The sequence below is a fragment of the Palaemon carinicauda genome, chromosome 45 (assembly GCF_036898095.1).
Source record: "Palaemon carinicauda isolate YSFRI2023 chromosome 45, ASM3689809v2, whole genome shotgun sequence".
In the NCBI taxonomy this organism is placed as follows: domain Eukaryota; kingdom Metazoa; phylum Arthropoda; class Malacostraca; order Decapoda; family Palaemonidae; genus Palaemon; species Palaemon carinicauda.
Window position 1 is genome coordinate 27,643,603 of NC_090769.1, and position 21,225 is coordinate 27,664,827.

The 21,225-nt window shown below is 42.2% G+C and overlaps 1 protein-coding gene across 1 annotated transcript in view; it reads right to left on the reverse strand.

Annotated features, from left to right (window-relative positions):
* The window catches only part of LOC137634940 (uncharacterized), a 592,943-nt gene that overhangs the window by 14,832 nt on the left and 556,886 nt on the right, over positions 1-21,225 (reverse strand). Inside the window, exons 6-9 of the mRNA XM_068367504.1 lie at positions 14,464-14,596; positions 8,213-8,451; positions 319-521; positions 26-227 (exon numbers count right to left, since the gene is read on the reverse strand). Coding sequence (XP_068223605.1) covers positions 26-227; positions 319-521; positions 8,213-8,451; positions 14,464-14,596 — 777 coding nt within the window. The remainder of the gene's footprint in view (positions 1-25; positions 228-318; positions 522-8,212; positions 8,452-14,463; positions 14,597-21,225) is intronic.

A 21,225-nucleotide genomic window follows, 5' to 3' on the forward strand; every position in this document is an offset into this window, starting at 1 on the left:
AAGTCTATTCTAAATTAAACCTTACCTTACAATCTTCTTTTTTTATCAAAAAGGAATGAAGCCTTAGCAATGGAGATACTCTGGGTCGGCCACCAACAATTGCCGTCAGTCCAGGAGCCATGCCTGTTCCTGCTGCTGCAATTTCTCGTGAAAATAATTCCAAGGCTTTCTTTTCTGAATGATGTACAGAAATCCAAATTACTCCTTCACGAGGTCCATCTCCTGATCTGATATTAAAATGAATATGAGACATAAAAATAAATTTATAACAGATGTTTAGAATCATGTTATAATACTGTATTAAATTATGTACATTACCTTTTTAGATTTCCATAAGTATCTTCAGCTCCTAGAATCTGAATGTGAGTCCTTGTGAAATCTTTCAATTTCAGCAATTTAAATATACTTCGACATCTCTTTAAAATTGCTTCTGCAGTTTTCATTCCTTTATCTCTAGACTTTGGACCACCAATGCAACAAACAGCAGTTACTTTATAGCCGTCAAGGTAGGTAGCGCTGACCTTTAAGAAAAACAATTTTTATTCAATGTATACTACCATACAATACCAAAAATATAAAAATTCTAGTCTATACAGTTCTCGGAAAAAAAGACTGAAAAATCAGTAACATTTTCTTTGATCATGATATACACATTATGCAAAAGTGATCAAAGAAGATTTTTAAGTTGAATTTGCTACTGTAAAAAAAAACATTGCGTTTTGTGAGCTCGGGAAAAAGTTTTAAATCACAATTACATTATAATAGCTCTACAGATCATTATCCGGCTAAGTAAAATCTGATGAATAATCATAAATTTGACTTTTTATTATTGTGACTGTTGACACTTTTTCAAACTTTTAAATAGGTTTTCTCTCCCTGTCACTAAATAAAATGTACCTATCTATAATATCTTGTGATTAATTCTTTTCATTCCTTAACTCAGCAACTGAAATGCCCAAATAATGCTTTTAGACAACAGACAAAAAGTAGTCTAACAACAGACAAAAAGTAGTCTAACAAAACACCTGGGTGGTCTACCCCTAGCATAAATGATGAACCAAAATCCTCCCCAAAAGTGGTTACAGTGATTTAGAAACATAAAGCAAGAAGATGCTTCCACAATTAGAAGTAAACAAAATGCCATATATCTACACTATAGCATTGCAGACCTCAATTCAGTACAAGTGAAAGGTGGTAGCCCAGGGAAGCAACACAGCCATCTAAGGGGTGAAGGGATTCTCTCTCAAGTAATGAAGCAATGAAACGATATACCGAACATAAAGAAAAGATAACATCACAAATTTTTAAAAGCAATTTGTACTTTTCCTAACTATACAGACCCGAGTATTGTAACAGGCATGTTTTTAGTGTAGCAGGAACTCTGCTGTTGAAATTATAACAGTTGTCAGTAGTTACTGTCAGGTAGCAGAGAAACCCCCTCCAGCATTGAATAGCCACTTTGACCAAAACCATAGACTTGCAGGGTGGTTGAAACGAATTGTAACTTAAGGACTCGGGTTCATAAAGTTAGGAAAAATACAAACCACTTTTAAAATTTGTGATTTGTTCCTACACGGATACAAACCCTCGCCCTTTAAGAGAAGTCTCCCAGTAAACAAATGGGTGGTTTACTTTGGTCCTGTTTAGGGCTGAAAGTGATGACGCCTGTCAACCTCCTAAAATTCTGGGCATGAAGATGCAGCCAGTGTTAGGCAAGGTCATTACCAGGGACTGGTAAACAGTCAAGGAAAAAAACTCTGTCCATGTGAGGGACACGAAGTCAGAAAGTATAGACATTATGAGAAATTGGTTGCATACCTTTGGCCATCATTCTAAACAAACCCAGTTTGTAAAGAAAAGTTGCTTGATCATGTGGCATCTGATTCAGCAAATAATAGAGAGACTGCTTCACTCCTGGGAGGGGGAAGAACACAGAACTCATGTTCCCTCTCATTTTAGACTTGTGTTTTACCTGCTATGAGGAAGCTAGGTCAGCTGCGCAATCTGTTACGTAACTACCACCAAGCCAAGGATACAGATATCCAGGGACCCGTGTAAGTAAAGGGCCGATAAAATTGTCTTGTGTGCTGATAGGAACTATGCCCTTGACACATTCTTTCTGAGAGTTGGGAAAATCCAATACACTATGTCTGACTTGGTGCTCTTAAATCCAAGACGGTCCTTTCGTCTCATCGCTTGTAGAAAAAGCACGTCTATTTGTCACAAAGTCGGAAATTAACAGAATTCTAGGATCTCATTTCTTATTCTTTCTTTAGCTGTGAGAATAGCTATAGTGTCCTTTCTGGATGGAAGGAGAGTTATCTAGGTTCCCGCTAGCTATCTCGTGAAGGGAAGAAATGAAAGAGGACTTCATGTTGTGAATGGCTCAGATCTAGGTCCTGAACATGAACTCCTGAACCAAGGTGATAAAGCTCTTCTCTCCTCTGGAATGACTTGTGACACAGGCAAAGGTATGCCATTCTTACCTGCTTAGCAGGGCTTGGGATAGTAAAGGATGGTCTCGAGGGTTGAAGCCCTATTTAGCACTTGTCCCAAGTGTTGAAGTGTGATTGCTAGAGCGACCTGTAAATTTGTGAACAGTTCGATGTGGCTTAAGTTCTAGGCTATAAGCTCGTCTAGATGACTCTTGTAAACCTCAGACTTAATTCCTATGTGAAAGCTTTTCAAGGGCTGAGTGGTATCCTTCACCACGAAGTTCGAGGAGGTTCACCCTACAACAGAAGTATGAAAAATAGTTGATCCTGATACAATCAACATGTGGTCGCCCGGGAGCACTTGTGGTCATAATAATACTAAGCCTTTTAGATGTCTACCGATTGCAGAGTAATCAGTGGTGGCCTGACATCCCCTGGCGACATCCTTGCCTGGTGATCGTCAGACTAGGGTTTTAGTCCAGCTCAAGCTTGTTAGCTCCTTTGGCCACTGCAACCTCACCATCCTTATGAGCTAAGGATAAGGATTTTGAGTCATCAACAACTATTGTCCGGCTCTCCCTGGTCCTAGCTTGGGTGGAGAAGGGCTTGGGCACTGATCATATGTATACTGTATATGTCAGTCTCTAGGGCATTGTCTTGCTTAATAGGGCAATGTGACTGTCCCTTCCCTCTGCCATTCATTAGCAACCTTTAAACTAGAAAGAAAGGGGATCTTGGCAATCAGACCAAAACTTTATCTCCACTTTGGTAGATAACAGACTAAAGTTGAGTGCATTAGGGTTGATGATTCTCTCAACATCCTTATAAAATACCCTAAGACATTCGTTTTTCACCCCTCACACGGAACGGGATGATTCCATGATAAGATGCAGGGGAAAATGAGTGTTAGCTAGTTTCCTTTACTTACTTAGCTGCTTCTGGCTCTATTGCTTTCCGAGGTTATAGTTCTCTCAAGTGCCTTAACTTATGGGTGGCAAATAGAAGTTTATTTTCTTTCTTCAAATTAGTTTTTCTTGTTTTTTCCTTACATCTAGACTTGTTTAACACTATCATATCTTAACTAAATTTACTAAATATCTTTCTTTTCGTTTCTCCAATTGGGCTTCCCCATGTCCATTTTCTGATTCTAGCGTAGTATCATGCAGCGAGTAACTGGTTCATGCAAGTTCCTGTCCTCGGATCTCGGATGGATAGGACCATTGCCGACAATTTTGCATGAAAAATGTGGCTTCTTAGTGCTTGTAAGAGTGCTATGAGGGCTGAGATAGGACCTGAGCAATCACTTGTTCCAAACACTATCGAGCCAATGAATTAGAAGAGCTTGGCGTCCAAATAGGAAAAAAATACCAAATACTTTACTTTTGTGATCTTTTCTCCATAAAACTCTGAATGTGGGAAGCTCTTTTGTTCTGGATCGGACAATCCATGAACTGGAATAGTCTTATCATATCCCAAGACCTCAAGCATTGAAAGACCTCTGGCCTAGGAGTGCTGGGAAGGAATCAATGACAAAGACAGGTGAACTAGTTTCCTGGTGACTTTAAAGTGACAATAACCTGAAAAGCAAGAGTAGTTTCTAATCATGTGGGTTTCAATTGCGGGGTTTCAGATCATGTGGTTCCCCATCGTATGGCCTCTCATTTCTGGTTTTCAATTGTCAAGTCCCCAATTGGGGTTGTGGGCAACACGAGAAGTCTTGTCTTGATTGGAGACCCCACAATCAGAAGGTTCTTGTGGAGAAGAAAACACGAAGGTTAGACTACAAGGAAACTTCAGTACTTGTAAAGTGAAGATTTTGTCGTCCTTACATGTGATGAGAATGTTCATAGGTTCCTCTTTCCATGATATTGTGGCCTGAAAACCTGCCCCAAAGCAGCAGTCAGAAGTTACGCAACTCAAAAACCACTGAAGAACAGGCTTGAGGAATCCAACTGCGAGTTGTCTGAATAACACAAAGATTGATACCATAGTGTCTGGTCACAGCGGTACCACACAAACAACGACTTCAGTGGTGATATAGAAGGGTGGAATCATGATCAAGTGCATGGTCACTGAGTCTGTGGTGATCATGTCATGAGATCCGTCAGCTAAGGTGAGATAGTCTTTCACAGTCAAAACGTTTGTACCATTCTTTGATCGTACGCTCAACCCTGCTTCTTCTGTCTCGTCGTCTCTGGAACCCTTTGATGAGGGAAGGGAATTAGGGCTGCATCCCACATCCTGCAGAAAAGTTGGAGAGGTTGGTCTCATATGAGACAGCAGTGCTAACAGGTGTGAACCTGTATAATGTACCAGAATGTGTTTTCTGGGAAGGAGATGCTCCCGACATTATTGTGACCTCTTGTATCGAATACGATTGACCTCCTAGAACAGTCTATTCTTAATACTCATGCAGATTTCCTCACCATTCTTCTTAGCGTAGGCATCACCAAATTGTCCAAGGAATCTCCCTGATAAAGGAGAGTCATGAGGGCAGTAACCTACTTCCTGACAAATACCGCATGCTTAACATATTTCAGAGGCGGGAACCATTCCTAATAAGAACCTCTCATCTTGCGTAAAAGGCGAGTGTATGCTATCAACACGTACTGGAGGCTTAGAGTCATCTAAGTGTCCCAGGAATGACCCAGGTATGTCCCAGAGTGGGGAGAGACAAAGGTAGTTGCTAATGTCTTGATCAGAAGTGCTTGAGCTTTATCTCCCATGAACCTAGCAAGTTTTTCATCTCATATCATAATCTGTTCCCATCTGTTCCCAGGAAGTGGAGGATTTTGGTACATTATCGCTCTTCCCCCTGAATCCATGCAGAGGAGTGGTAAATGTCTTTGAACATCAGTTCAATAAACCATCCTGTGCCTCAGTGACTAGGACGAGCAGGAAGGTCCCTAGTCACTCTATGGTCCTGAAAAGTGTAAGAATTACATGCCAAATATTAGCCTTGGAATGCCAGAAAACCCCGTGCACTAAAAAAGCATTCACTACATCATTATACTGTTGAACAAAAGAATGTAAGAGGAGCCCTGTGGCTTGAACATTCCATGCCATGAAGCATAGGTGCATTGGCGACTCAAGCAGCATCTAATCTAGGTAGAAACCAGGACTAATGTTGTCTAACTTCACTCAACAGACAAGAAGCAAATTTTTGCACGGTGGTATAGCCATTGAAAAGTCTCAGTAGAACTGGTCGACTAGAATTAGAATGCAAAAATTTCTTGCTCGCTACTCATTGGGCGTCTCATCTAAGGTATCTATTCATAAGCTCCCGTTCCAACACGGGAACGAGCAAGCAACAGAATGCACTTTCCTTGAATATTGCACATGAAAAGAAGTGTGTGAATTCACAACCAGATGAATCGAGCACTAACAGAGAGGTACTCGTCTATAAGAGTTTCTCTCCAGTTCACAAAAATTCTTGCTAATTGTTTTGCGCTCGTGATGTGATGATTGCACACTAGCTGTAGAACATGCTTGTTTGCGAACAAGTGTGACATCAAGATCACATTAGTGCGACCTGTGTAAGGAGTGGTGTGCATGAAAAGCAATGTACTTAGCTTCTGCAGGTGAGCATACTTGAATGCAATCAGTAGATCACCCAACAGATGGGCCTGCGTCCCCTTTGGACGTGTGCCAGCATGTGAATGCTCCAAGGTTGATGAATATGTGCTAAAATGAGAGCATGGTAGTCTGAAGAGTGTGCTCTCATAGGAGTGTAGGTGAATACTGTAGGTGAATATTCATAATATTGAGTGTGCCATAAGTGATGGACACTTAAGCAAGTGAATGCTAAAGATCATTAGTAAGTGTATCGATTGAAAGGTACGTAAGCTCTGAAGATCACATGCAATCAGAAACAGGAAAAAGCTTGAAGAATGCATGTTGAAATTAGAGTGCATGCTAAATTAAGAAAGTATGCTCTTGTAGGAGTGTGCACCCAAACAGGTGATTGCTCGTAAGAATGAGTGCATCATCAATGGCTTATGTGAGGTGATGCTCCAGTAGGAGAGCTTGACAGTGACTAGGTGAGGTGGTGCTTCTGTAGGAGAGCAATTGCTAACAAGTTAGTTGGTGCTCCCATAGAAGCATGTGATCACGAGCAGATGAGATGGGGCGCAATCATGAACAGGCAAAGTGGCATTAATGTAGGAATATGTGATCGTCAGCCGGTTAGACAACGCTTCCGTAGTGTCGCACAATCACAAATAGGTTAAATGGAACTCAAAGAAGCGCATAAGCTTGTCGTCTCTTTCTTCATCCTCGGTGAAGGATTGGCAACACTGTCTCTCCCACGGGGAGAGAAACACTAGTAGTCACATACAGTATATGCAACTTCTTCAATCAATCGATCTCAAAAGACTAGTCATCTGAAAAGGGGAAAAAATCTGAACCTTTCTTCTTCTGGCTGATGAATGTGTGGATCCACTGTCAGAGTAAAGAGACGAAGGTGTGATAGTGGTAAAGGAATAACTAAATTTTCCTTCTATCCACAGTGCAATTACGTTTCATTCCTCACTTACTATGTACATCGTTGTCACTAGTCAACACGTGTGAGGGAATAGACAGAAAAAATGCTGTTAAATTGGAACAAAAAGTGTATACCAGCAGGTTACACAAACTCTCAGTCATATACAGAAGAAAAAAAATTAAAACAGAGTTCAGGGAGCAGGAAGCACACCTTTACTATCCGCCAGCTTAAAACAAAGTCGCTACTTAGTGTTCTTGTTTGCCAGTAATTACCGACAGCTAACTTTAATAGCCAAGTTCCAGCTATGCTCAAAACATACTCGTATTATAGGACAAGAGTCTGTATCTGTGTAGGAATGAAAATCTTTTAAAAATAAAAGGAACAAAAACAGCAAGAGCAAGGTCACCCGCAAGAATTTTCTTCAGGAGGGAAAAATAAAAAAAAATAACCTACTATGGTATGGTAAGCAATAATGCAGAGGTTGAAAAGGAATGAATAAGGTTAAAATATGAAAACCATAACCAAGCAATATACAGTATAAAAAAGAATAAATAAAATGTCTTAGCAAAGATATGAACCTAGCTTCAATCATAAGATTGAATTAAAATACCCAACACTGTTAATGGAGTAAAGTACAGGAACTGTAAATTACACAAAAAGAAAGAACATGAAATTGTGCTTAAATAATATAGAATAGCTGGTCATTAAAAAATTAGAGTAGGTGCAGAAAGCTAAATTACAGGCTAAAATACTAAATGAAAAGAGGTCAAATGGAAAAAGAGAGAGATTAGCATGAATTGCAAAAAAAAAAAAAAAAAAAAAAAAACAAACTTGCAAACACACTACAAGAAATAAGTTGAGAAGCACACAGCTTAAACACCGCTAATGTTTACACTTAGTAGAAAAAGTTAAAAAGCTAACAAAATATAAGTAACAAAACTGTAACATCATAAATATAAGGGACTGAACTGAAGCAATGAAATCTCCTTGAAAAGTGAATCTATTAAAAGTTCTCAAGAATACTAGTCACAATTACAGTATCTAGAACATTAAAAAAAAGCTAAAACTTTGAGGGAGACTAGTGTAGGTCTTTTATACTAATGAGTAATCTATGCCAACTAAATGTTAACTACAAGTGGAGAAAGTAGACTGTAATACTACATGATTTTCAAGCACCTATTAAATTTTTGCTTGCATAACATATAATTCTATGGTATTAACTTCATACCAAAAACAAATGAGAAGAATGGTTACCTTGACATTATGAGCATTAACTATATAAATTAAATACAACCTTGTAAGAGTCTGTTGGTGCTTTCCCCTTTGCTCCTACAACTTTAACGCAGTCTTGACCTTCCTCCAACTTGACTTCTGAAAAATCACATACAACATCTGGAAGAATATATGCCCGTGGATCACCTATTTCATAAAGCATCTGCTCTGCTATAGTTCCTTTGGTAACTATGCCACCTGTCTTAGGAGGTTTTGTGATGAAAAAGCTTCCATTAGCAGATACTTCTGCGATGGGAAAACCTGGAAAACATAATCTCAAATTAAATGCCACTCAAACACACCATTACAAAAAATTATATCATGAAACCATTGAACTACCAATGTCAAAAATCTCTCATAAGCATAACTTTATTAAAAACTGAAAGTATAAAGTATTTTACATAAAGGTAGTCCCGTGGTAGTCATAAAAAAACATGCAATGAGCAATAAAAAGCTTCAATCAAGTTTGATGTGCAAAGAAATTGAACAATTCATTATAAATTATTTTTAATAAAGTTGATGAAATATAATTCATAATTTTTTTATTTGATATTCCATATTTTTCTGTTTTCATATATAATGAATTCTTTTCTTCCATAGGTGGGTCTAATGAAAGGACCTAAAATGGGGCCCTAAGGCCTACCATGGCCTCAGCCCTTGCGCTTTGCGAATAGGGAGCTGGGGAGAAGGTAAACCAAATTGCAAAAAAAAAAAAAAAGAAATACAACTACCGAAAGACTTGGAGGAAGAAAAAGTCAATAATCTCCTTAGGTCTGTAATCAAGCATTGGCAAAATCGATAAAACCCATCAACTTCCATCTGTCATTAAAATCAATAGTAAATAAAATGTGAAATATATTTTTTTGCTAAAAAAAAAAAATATTTTTATATGGTAAAATAAAAATGATAGTTCCAAGTAATAATAGACTCTTTAGAGAAAAAAATAATTCAGTAGTTTGCTTAATCATCTGATTTGGAAAGCTTAGATAGTATTTTATAATACGATACCATGTGAATATTACAATTATTATTACAATATTGAATACAGTCAAGTTAAAAATCAGTGTTATCAAAATCCTGTTTATTTTAAATATAGCTGTACTTTTTGGCCACAGTAAATGGACATATAGTTTATTTACATATATGTAAGGATGGCTACAGTAAAAGTAAGTTTTGTCTTAAAAGTGTTTAAAGTGTATTACAGGTTTAGAAGAGTGTTGGGAGGGTTATGAAAGCTTAAATTTATAAATAAAATGAAAATATGAAAAATTACAAAAATCTTGGAAAAAAATATACATTTCTGTATCTATTTCAACTATCGTGGGGGGGTGCCTGGAATAGAAGACCAGTGATGGTTGATAAATTACTGTATTCAACCATCCATCACATTTTCCACCAAGGTCTACTTCTGAAAATTTTTAATCCTTACGCTGACCCATATACAAAAGTAACCAACTCTTCAAGGTGCTGAAAACAATTATAAAAAAATAGTTTTCAAATTAAAATTAATTATTTCAATACTTACCAAGAATTCATGTTCTCTTCATCTTAAATTTAAGACCATTGGAAGAAGAGAAAAAAAAAATGTAGCCATAACTTATGTAAAAACTTATGTAAAACCTTTTGTTCTTATTGGATAGAGATGCTGGGAATAAGAGTGGTTATGTAAAATGTGTCCCCTACGCTGTCACCATTTGATTTCTCATTCTTTCTTAAGGACAGCCACTGGCTAGAAGCAATTGTGGTTGCTTTTTATGTGCGTGATATCAGGTTTTGTAAGGTAAATTCAAGGTTAGAAATTATTTGAAAAATATGCCATAACTTTTCTTTAAAGGCATCACTATTTCAATACTCAATAAAGAAAAAATGCTGGAGATAAAGGGATTACATTCATAGCCGGCCGTGGCGGACAAGAAAGACCAGGAATGTCAGATGACCTTCGAGACGTAGCCACCGCTGGGCTGGGAGAGCATCTCGTTGGAGAAAGGGGCTTGCCACCTTCCTCAGCCTCTGGATTCTGTCATCTGATTGAAAGACTTTCTGCAAGCTAGTGTCAATGATCATTCCAAGGTACTGTATACCAGTCTCTGTGATGGAAGCAGGGATGACCTCGAAATTCATCATGATCCCCTGATCGCGACAAATTCAAAGAGTCTGTCTCGGTGCTAAAGAAGGGTAGCCCCAAGTCTGCTAGACTCAGCCAGTAGTCCAGGTATCTTAAGAGACATGACAATCTTGTCAGCCCAGGTTGACACTAGGGTGAAGACTCTTGTGAAAACCTGCACCTTGAACTGGTATTGCCTGTTGTCGTGGATGATCCTTAGATACTTCCTTGATGATGGATGGACTGCGATCTGAAAGTATGCGTCTTTGAGGTCTGGTGTGCACAAAATTCTGTACTTTTGCTGCTTGTCTGACAGTGTCTGCCATCACCATGTTGAATGAAGTTTGTAGCACAAACTTGTTCTGAGCTGTGAGCTCAATGATGTGTCTCCAGCCTCCAGACACCTTTTTTAAAAGACAGAGTCGACTGAAGAAGGCTGGGCATCAGTCGAGGACCTCCTGGAGAACACCCTTCTCCAATATGGTCTGGACTTCGGGCTAGAGGGCCAGCTCCTTCATAGATCCCTTCGTGTAGGAGCTAGATAGAACTGAATTCTGAGTCAACAGAAGAAGAGATTGCGTCAATGGGGCGCAATACCCTGAATGAATCATGAGATTGTTCAGGGTTTGGCCCCGTGCGGCAGCCACCACTGCCACCAGCATTGTAGACATCCCCCCCATTGATGGACAAGTGGGAAGATTGCCCTTCCTGATGGGAGAGGAACTCCACGGTTCGCGTTCCCGATAAGAGGAAAGTCGCCATCAATTTTCTCGTGCTCTCTTTGGAACAATCCTCAGTTCTAATGGTGTCCAACGGACCCCAACCATAGATCTAGCCACGAAGTTGCCTGCTTGGCAAACTTCATGACCTTCTCCATGTTGAGAGCATCTGCAGCCAAGAAGGTAACTGGAAGACTGGAAAGCCTTCTGCCAGGGGTTCGATAGCAGGATCTAGTGGAAGAGATGAGTGTATCTCGTCTGAGACTTCGTAATACCTCCTCTGCTGGATGAAAGGAGACAGTAAGAGCTTTGAGGATGTGCCTGCACGAATAGAGCTCGTCATACCTTCTTCCTAGCCTTCAACCCCCTGGACCAAGGCAAAGCTGCGCTGGCTTTCAGAGGTCTCAGGGAGATGTAGACATGGTCCAAAACGGTGTCCTTGCCCTCTTGTTGGGCAACGGCTGGATCGTCTCGGCCGTTAATGGCCCTCATACAGACTAAGACTCTTTCTCCTATGCTTCAGTGTATTTCAGACTAGGTGGTCTAGGGAGATAGATCTCATTGTGTGAGTCTTGATCGTCATCCAACCACGAACGCTCATCCATAGGCGCCCGGGCTGGGTTGGATTCGTTATCATACCTGGATATGAGAACGTCTCTTGAAAACGTCACTGCCGCTGAAGGCGCTGCCTCACGAGTCTTCTAGGTCTGCCAGGAAGACCTAGCCAAGGTGTTTTTAGGAATAGTCTTCAAATCCTTGCTCTCCCTTCAGGGAGGAAGGAACTCCTCTAGCAGGGAAAGTCTCGAGTCCTCCCTGGATCTGATGGACTGAGGAACTTCCTTCAGAGCTGACTGGAGCTGGTCTGAAGACATAGGTGGTGCGCTGCTCCGGTGAAACCACCTTGATGGGGGAGAGGCGGTACAACAATGTCAGGGAGATTTCTCTCGAAATCACGAACCCCGTCTTGTACGAGGGTAAAGGTTGTCACCTGAGGGAGGAGTAGAGTTCTTCTGTCTCCTCCTCTTCTTCGTAGTCATGACTAGAGTTATGTGCAGCTTGGAGAAATCTTGCTGTACCACCTACGCTGTGCCTGTAGGAACCCGCATCCTGGATCTGATCGGAGAGACTAACATATAATGCTGGTCTCTGGGAGCCTCTGCTACTGTAGTTCTATGTCTCGGGTCGGCAAAAGGGGAAGAGGAGCTCGACGAGATAGACTTTCCAACAGGATCCTGCGTGTATTCATGGATGTTGCCGATGACTGCTAGACTTGCCACCTTCACCGAGGCGTAAAACTAAGGACCTTCCTTCTTGAAGGCTGGGTAGGAAGAGGGCTTCTCACCAAATAGGTCACGGGATGAAGAGCACTTCCTAGAAGACCTAGGTTTTGGAACCTGGATCTGACCATAAAGGGACCGGCATGACCTGCCGCTCTGGTTTGGAAGAGCGAGTAGGAGAACGCGTGGAAGAGGGCTCTAAAACACGTGTTGAACTCTTCGAGGCGACTATGAAGGGTACTGGTCAGCTATGTTCTGCTGGTCGGTTCCTCGGTGCTGGACTGATGCGTGGCACTTGATGCTCACATTCTACTTTCTGGGTATGTGCTGATGGAAGGCTACGGGTAGGAGTGTCACTACGCTCTGCTGTTTGCTCATAAGCAGATGATGCAGAGCAAGGAGGGGCTGGATCGCGAGGTGAACCTGAAGGTCTGGCCGAGTGTGCGTCAATCACATGCTCATGGCGAGTTGCAGCAGGAGGTCTGGGCGAGTGGGCAACTGGAATGTGTGAAGATGGGCACTTGCGCGAGGACTGTAGATCGCGTTCAAGGTTCCTATGCCTAGAAGAGTCACATGACTTGTAGCAGTCATAAGGAGAGCGGTCACGCGATAGCAAACACTTGCGAGAAGAGGGATGTTCACTTGCTGAAGCGTGGTGAGGAGAGAGGGCTGGTTCACGCTCTGACTTGCTTCTGGATCTATGACGAGATGTCCTACAATCACAATAGTCACAATGAGAGCTCCTTATGTATGCACTGATGGGCGAAGGTGGAGACCGCTGGGTAGTGCCCTGCAGTCCGCCGAGGAAGACGTGGTGAACTGGAAACCCCTAGGGGAACAGCAAATACTCCTGGACTCTCGACCAGGAACAGGCGAGGATGGCGAGTGTCGAACTAGCAGGGGTAAAGCAACCTCCACAGGGGAACCACACTCCAACGAGCTGCAAAAGGGTGGAGGCAAAGCTGGGCGCCGTTTAGAGGATCCACAAGGCGGAGACCACTCTGGAGAGGACCTAACCCATGAATAGGAAAGGTGACCCCCCAGAGGAACAGGAACATGCCTTGGACTTTGCCTCCCATGCGCAGGCTGAGCGTACTCAGAATGAGGAGATATGCGGTCGTTGGGGCAGGGGCTGCCGCAGGTGAAGGTGGAGAACTCGGAACCGACAACACAGCACTGGCAGCAGAAGCAAGGAACTCCTCTGGCACATAGCCTTCGGAGTCCTAAGGAGGGGGGTTAAACTCTACCTCTGAGGAAGCCGGTGTTCGCTTCCTCTAAGTTCCCAACTGCAGCAATTCTACAAGGCCTTCCTTTGACAGGGGACCAGCAACACCAAGTGAAGGCCAGATCTGTAACAAATCATCCAATGAGAGGGACTCCCCTGCAGGGTAAGGTGATACTGCTTCGCTAGGGGAAGCGGCAGCGTCTTTCAAACCTAAGGGTTGTCCTAGAATTAAATGGTCCACACTCCTGTTCGATCGATCCCCTGGGGGTGAAAGAGCAAAAAAGAGCTTCAGGATGCGATCGAGTAGTTGAAGAAGAAGTCCGAGGTTTCTTCAATTTCGAGGATGACCCCGAAGGAGAAAAATCCCTCTTAGATTTCTTACACCACCGTCCAAATCTCTCCCACTGGGAGGATGATCACTCCTGATACTCCTCACGTGTCATCCAGTGTACACGGTAGTCGACAGGCCGGACACAACAAATGAGAGTTAGTCTCAACCGCGGACATGAAGGTGCCGCATTTACGCCCTTCAGGTCCTAGACAAGTTTGCATAACAACCAGAAAGAAGTCACAATCACTCTTGAAAGGAAACATAAAAAAAAAATTTGTCAAAATGAGTCAAAGTTGGGAGGCGAAGAGAAACATCCGCTATCCGCCGAGCCAAAAGAAAAAGTGACAAGACAACACAGGTGTGTGTGTGAGCACGGTAGCCGGTATTAAACCCCGTAAACCCAGCTAACTAGCGGTGGGGTAGTTACATCTCGCTAAAAGTCTTATGACTAGTCTTCAAGCTTCGCTGAAGGTATATCACTAATAAAGAGCGAAAGGGTTTGTATTTAGTGTCAAAACAACTATAAATTGTTATATTAGGGAGTGGTTATTTTTGTTCCATCTATACAGTACAGTAATTGAATATTCCCATAGTTTAATGCAAAAGCGTGAGCTCACCTATGTTATGCCAATCAGGAACTTTCTCCCAATCAGTAAAGACGCCTCCAGTTGCTTGAGCACCACATTCAATCAAATGGCCAGCTAAACTGCCTGCAGCAAGGAGATCATAGTCTTCTGGAAGCCATTTGAACTGAGGGCGAGAAATATTTTTTTATAAATTTGCTAGTTCTGATTCATAATCTCCCAAAAGTCAGTTTAACTGCACGAGCAACACAATTTTTGAAAATTACAGGCTTTGATTATGAACAATCAGCTTTTGTTATTGGAAAATACAAATTTCAATATTATGCAAATATAAAATACAATCTTAATAAAATTTCTTATTTCTATAAGAAAGGCTGGCTCAAGAATGGAAGAGACAGTGAAAGATGGAAATGGAAGGTTGTTAAAAGGAGAGGAGCCAAGGAAAAGATGGGTGGAATATTTTGAAAGTTTACTGAATGTTGAGGATAATAGGGAGGCAGATATAATTGCTGTTGCAGGTGTTGAGGTGCCAGTGATGGGAGATGAGAATGAGAGAGAGATTACAATAGATGAATTGAGGAGAGCACTAGATGAAACGAGAGTAGGAAAAGCATCTGGTATGGATGGTGTGAGAGCTGAGATGTTGAAGGAGGGGGGTGTGACTGTACTTGAATGGTTGGCGAGATTGTTTAATATGTGTTTTGTGTTGTCAATGGTACCAGTAGATTGGGTTTGTGCATGTATTGTACCACTATATAAGGGTAAGGGAGATGTGCATGAGTGTTGTAATTCAAGAGGTATTAGTTTGTTAAGCGTAGTTGGAAAAGTGTATGGTAGAGTATTGATTAATAGGATCAAGGATAAAACAGAGAATGCAATCTTGCAAATACAGGGTGGTTTTAGAAGAGGTAGGGGTTGTATCAATCAGATTTTTACAGTTAGGCAGATATGCAAGAAATATTTAGCAAAAGGTAAGGAGGTGTATGTTGCGTTTATGGATCTGGAGAAAGCGTATGATAGAGTTGATAGGGAAGCAATGTGGAATGTGATGAGGTTATATGGAGTTGGTGGAAGGTTGTTGCAAGCAGTGAAAAGTTTCTACAAAGGTAGTAAAGCATGTGTTAGGATAGGAAATGAAGTGAGTGATTGGTTTCCGGTGAGTGGGTCTGAGACAGGGATGTGTGATATCGCCGTGGTTGTTTAATTTGTATGTTGATGGAGTGGTGAGAGAGGTGAATGCTCGAGTGCTTGGACGAGGATTAAAACTGGTAGATGAGAATGACCATGAATGGGAGGTAAATCAGTTGTTGTTTGCGGATGATACTGTACTGGTTGCAGACACAGAAGAGAAGCTTGGACGATTAGTGACAGAATTTGGAAGTGTGTGTGAGAGAAGGAAGTTGAGAGTTAATGTGGGTAAGAGTAAGGTTATGAGATGTACGAGAAGGGAAGGTGGTGCAAGGTTGAATGTCATGTTGAATGGCGAGTTACTTGAGGAGGTGGATCAGTTTAAGTACTTGGGGTCTGTTGTTGCAGCAAATGGTGGAGTGGAAGCAGATGTACGTCAGAGAGTGAATGAAGGTTGCAAAGTGTTGGGGGCAGTTAAGGGAGTAGTAAAAAATAGAGGGTTGGGCATGAATGTAAAGAGAGTTCTATATGAGAAAGTGATTGTACCATCTGTGATGTATGGATCGGAGTTGTGAGGAATGAAAGTGATGGAGAGACAGAAATTGAATGTGTTTGAGATGAAGTGTCTAAGGAGTATGGCTGGTGTATCTCAAGTAGATAGGGTTAGGAATGAAGTGGTGAGAGTGAGAACGGGTGTAAGAAATGAGTTAGCAGCTAGAGTGGATATGAATGTGTTGAGGTGGTTTGGCCATGTTGAGAGAATGGAAAATGGATGTCTGCTAAAGAAGGTGATGAATGCAAGAGTTGATGGGAGAAGTACTAGAGGAAGGCCAAGGTTTGGGTGGATGGATGGAGTGAAGGAAGCTCTGGGTGATAGGAGGATAGATGTGAGCGAGGCAAGAGAGCGTGCTAGAAATAGGAATGAATGGCGAGCGATTGTGACGCAGTTCCGGTAGGCCCTGCTGCTGCCTCCGATGCCTTAGATGACCGCGGAGGTAGCAGCAGTAGGGGATTCAACATTATGAAGCTTCATCTGTGGTGGATAATGTGGGAGGGTGGGCTGTGACACCCTAGCAGTACCAGCTGAACTCGGTTGAGTCCCTTGTTAGGCTGGGAGGAACGTAGAGAGTAGAGGTCCCCTTTTTGTTTTTGTTTCTTTGTTGATGTCAGCTAACCCCCAAAATTGGGGGAAGTGCCATGGTATATGTATGTATGTATACTCACCTGATGTTCATATTGCTTCTCTAGAGGCTCAGTTTAATCGATCTTTACCCATAAGTTTTTGAAATGTTCCCATTTTCCTTCCCTTCAATAAACACACGCCTTGGTAAAGGAAGGAACATTCTAGTGATAAGTGGTAACTGACACCCTAGTCTCTGCCTTCAGTTTCTTCAGTCGTGCGGTACAAATTAAAACCTTTTCCTGACTGTTTACTTGCTACTAAGCATCAAGATGTCTTCCCCTGGTTTTCTTAGCAGTAACTGGATGGAGTGTGCACAGGCATTGTTCCTGAAAGTTCAATACCCGCATTCCCTTGGTATATCATGTCAGAAGCAATACTGTGATTTAAATAACCGTTGTGAAAAGTGCATTTGTCTCACAGTACCTCTTATGTGAAAATATATTCTAATGACTGCCCATCAATTTCATAGTACAAAGCACTAAAGGAAACTTGCTGTTAGTTCAGGAAAAAGCCAGCGATGACCAGGTTAGTTGATTGTACAGGGGACTATGACGAAATAATACACGCTTTAGACAATTCACAGAATCAGCCAACTTCTGAGAGTGAAGAGCTTCATAAGCTGTTGACATTGCTAAGTTCCTCTTATTATTCAGAAGTCCAGTGAATCTTCTCTTAAAATGATATCTCTGCTCATAGTGTTTCTTTCAGTAAGGTTTCTGAAAGTTTGCTGCGCATTACAGATCCTAAATCCCCTCAAAGAACCTCAAATTCTTTAATTACTTTATATCCTTCTGCTCAACCTTTGTATGTTGCAATCCTCGTTGCTTTAAAACACAACTAGATTGTGAGGTAGAGACTGAATGGAAAGTCTGGATTTTAAGATCTCTCCATTTTCTAAAGTAAACGCTGTTAAATTATATAATATTACATAGATGGATGGATTGGCATATCATATGATTCCTTTAAATCTTGTTGGGGTGAAAAATAGTTTCAAAATTACTCAAAAACAGAGGTATTACTGTACCTTTCTGTTCACAGATTCTTCAAGAGCGCAATTCTATATTTTTTACATGTCACAGAAACAAATGTTACTGGGATCAACTCTTCATATCAATTTCTTCAAGTTTTTTCATATTTCTTATGTTATGAAAAGAAACTTCCCATTTCAGATCCATGCTTAATTCTGTACCCAAACACCTGGGATTAGTTTTATCCATTTCAGGTATTACAGCAGGTGATTTTAGGGCATTTGATATAAAAAGACCTCCAGTAAGTTAGGTCTATTTTTTGGAATGTAGAAGTTAGAATATCTAAAAGATTACAGTTTTAAACCTTTGGAAGATCTTTCAATTAAAAATTTACAGCTAAAACTTTTTCTTGGTGCCATTGACATTAGTTAAACTCAAAAGTGAACTACAAGTAATATGTTATACAAAGACAAAACTTCATCTCTTTTGCATAGTTCCTAAGCTAAATATTATTTTAGGTGTAAAGATTTGCCACTATTCTTTCAAATTCACTCTGGAAAAGGTGGTGAGCATTACATCAGGAAACACATTTATTTGACTAAGGCATTAGAGGTAATGCTCCTAATTTTTGTTTGATTATAGTTCAAAATTGTCCTCTGTCCAAAAAGGCAATGTCTTTTCATTAAAAGTTTAGTTACCGAGGCTCATAAAGTATTGAAAAATCACAAATTTTTAGTAATTTGTATTTTTCCTAACATACTTACCGAGAACTACTTTCTTAGGAGGTACCTGGAATCTCCTCTCAACCGACCAGAGTTTTGTGTAATTTACCCTACTTCCGTTTTCTGTGAGGACTACCCCAGGCGGAAGGATACGTGCCGAGGCTAGTCCCGAGCCAGGTCGCGTGTTAGCTTGGGTCTCGACCCTCAGTAAGTTCTTGGATGTTAAAAATTAACTAAGGGTCAGAAAGGCACTCGGGGAAGGAAGGGAGGGCCATTACCCGAAAATAGTTCTCGGTAAGTATGTTAGGAAAAATACAAATTACTAAAAATTTGTGATTTGTTCCACCACAAGGGACTTACCTCGAACTACTTTCTTAGGAGACTTACACTTTAGGAGGTGGGAGTGTCTACCTGACCTAGACCCAACTAAGCAGAACGGCCGTGAACCTAGATAGGAGACTATGTTCCAAAGATTGTCGCAAACCAAACTGTAGGAAAAACTACACAAATAGCTCACGCTAGTGTCTAAGTACTCACCCTTAAAATATTTCTTGCTGTTGTGTTCAGTGACGAAGCTGTGAAGTCATGTCTTGTGCAGTCTCTACTTGGTCAAATCTCCAGGGAAAGAAGAGAAAAGAGAAGACAAGGGGAAAAGGGAAAATGAACCTGTGTCTTTTTGGTCTTGATACCCGCGATTATACCTGGGGCTTTGGCCGTTAAATCGCTTGGAGCGTGGAGATGACTGTCCCAATAGAGAACCCGTCTAGAGACTTCCTCAAACATTCCTTGAGGTAGTGGGTTGTGAATGTAGATTGGTTCGACCAGGTGCCTGCCCTGAGGATCTGCGCTACTGCCATGTTTCTCTCAAAGGCAAGAGAGGTACTTATACCTCTAATATCATGTGGTCTAGGATTACCTGGTAGGGGCAGACCGGCACTACTATAGGTCTTGATGATCACCTGTCGAAGCCAAAAGGAGATGGTATTCTTAGAGACCGGCTTTCTCACCGTGCCCGTAGAGACGAAGAGGTTCTTGATACCAGGTCGGAGACTGGCAGTCCTCTCCAGATATTTCCTTACGGCCCTGACTGGACACAACTTCAAATCTTCCGGATTACCTGACCGAGGAATTGCTGGAACAGTGAACCCCTCGAATTTTGGATCCCAGACAGATGGATTTTGTGTTTTAGCCACAAATGTAGGAACAAACTTGAAGTTGATCGCAGGCCAACCTCTTGTATGCGAGACTTCGTAGGACAAACCATGGATCTCGCCCACTCTCTTAGCTGAAGCCAAAGCCAACAAGAAGACAGTCTTGAGCGTGAGATTTCTATCTACTATGTCCTTCAAAGGTTCAAATGGTGGCTCACTCAGCATTTTCAGAACTCTAGCCACATCCCATTGAGGCACCCTGGAGGCATGGGGAGGGCAGGTTTGTTCAAAGCTCCTGATGAGCATAGAGATGTGCCTAGAGGAACCCAGATCAATGCCTTTAAGGAGGAAAACTTGGGCTAACGCTGCACGGACTCCCTTGATGGCTGGAATTGACATGCCCACCACGTCCCTGAGGTGTACAAGGAAATCCGCAATGTCCGGAATCGAGGCTCTTTAAGGGCTTGATGTTTCTGGAGGCACACCATTTTGTGAAAGTGGTCCATTTTGCCTGGTACACCGCTGCCGATGAGTGCCTCAGATAACGAGACATTCTTTCAGCTGTTCTTGCCGAATAACCTTCTTTCCTCAGGAGCCACTGGATAACCTCCACGCGTGAAGGCGCAGAGATCGTGGATTGTCGTGGAACCTTTGGAAGTGTGGCTGGCTCAGAAGATCTGGTCTGTCTGGCAGAGACCACGGGGGAAGGCACGCTAGCTCTTTTAGATCCGCGAACCATTCCCTCTCCGGCCACCAAGATGCTACCAAAGTCATCCTTAGATTGTGAGCCGTCCTTACTCTGTTGAGCACTTGCCTGATCAATGCGAAGGGAGGGAAGGCATTTACGTCGAGATTGTCCCACCTGTGTTGAAAGGCGTCTTCCAATGCCGCCTTTGGGTCTGGGACAGGAGAACAGAATACGAGGAGTTGTGCGTTCAGTCTGGTTGCGAAGAGGTCCATCACCGGCGAATCCCACCTTTGGATGATGAGTCTTCCTACTTCTGGGTGAAGGGACCATTCGGTCCCCACCATCTGGCCCATTCTGCTGAGTCCGTCGGCTAGGACATTCCTCTTTCCCGGAATGAATCTTGCTGTTATTACGACTTGTTCCGACTCGGCCCAATCCAGAATCTCCAACGTGAGATCGCACAACTCCTTCGATTTTAGACCGCCTTGCTTCTTTATGTAGGCTACCACTGTGGCGTTGTCGCACATTAACGCCACTGTGTTTCCCCTTAGAAGACCGACAAACTGAAGGCACGCTTTCTGAACGGCCCTCATCTCCAGGACGTTGATATGCCGAGTCTTTTCCACCTCCGTCCAAGAGCCCCTTGCTGACTTCCCGAGAAGGTGAGCTCCCCATCCTTCCTTGGAGGCGTCCGTGAAGAGGAGCATCTCCGGGGGCTCCGCTGTGAAGGGCATCCCCTTGAGGGTGTTTGCCCGGTCCCTCCACCACTCCAGGGATTGCCTCGTCTCTGGAAGAACAGGAACTATTTCGTAGGGCGAACCTACCTGGTTCCAGAGTCCCTTCAGTTTCCATTGGATGGTCCTGAGTTTCATTCTCCCTTGGGGAACCAGCTTCTCCAATGTAACTAGATGGCCTATCAGTCTCTGCCAATCCTTCACTCTCCTGGGCTGTCCTG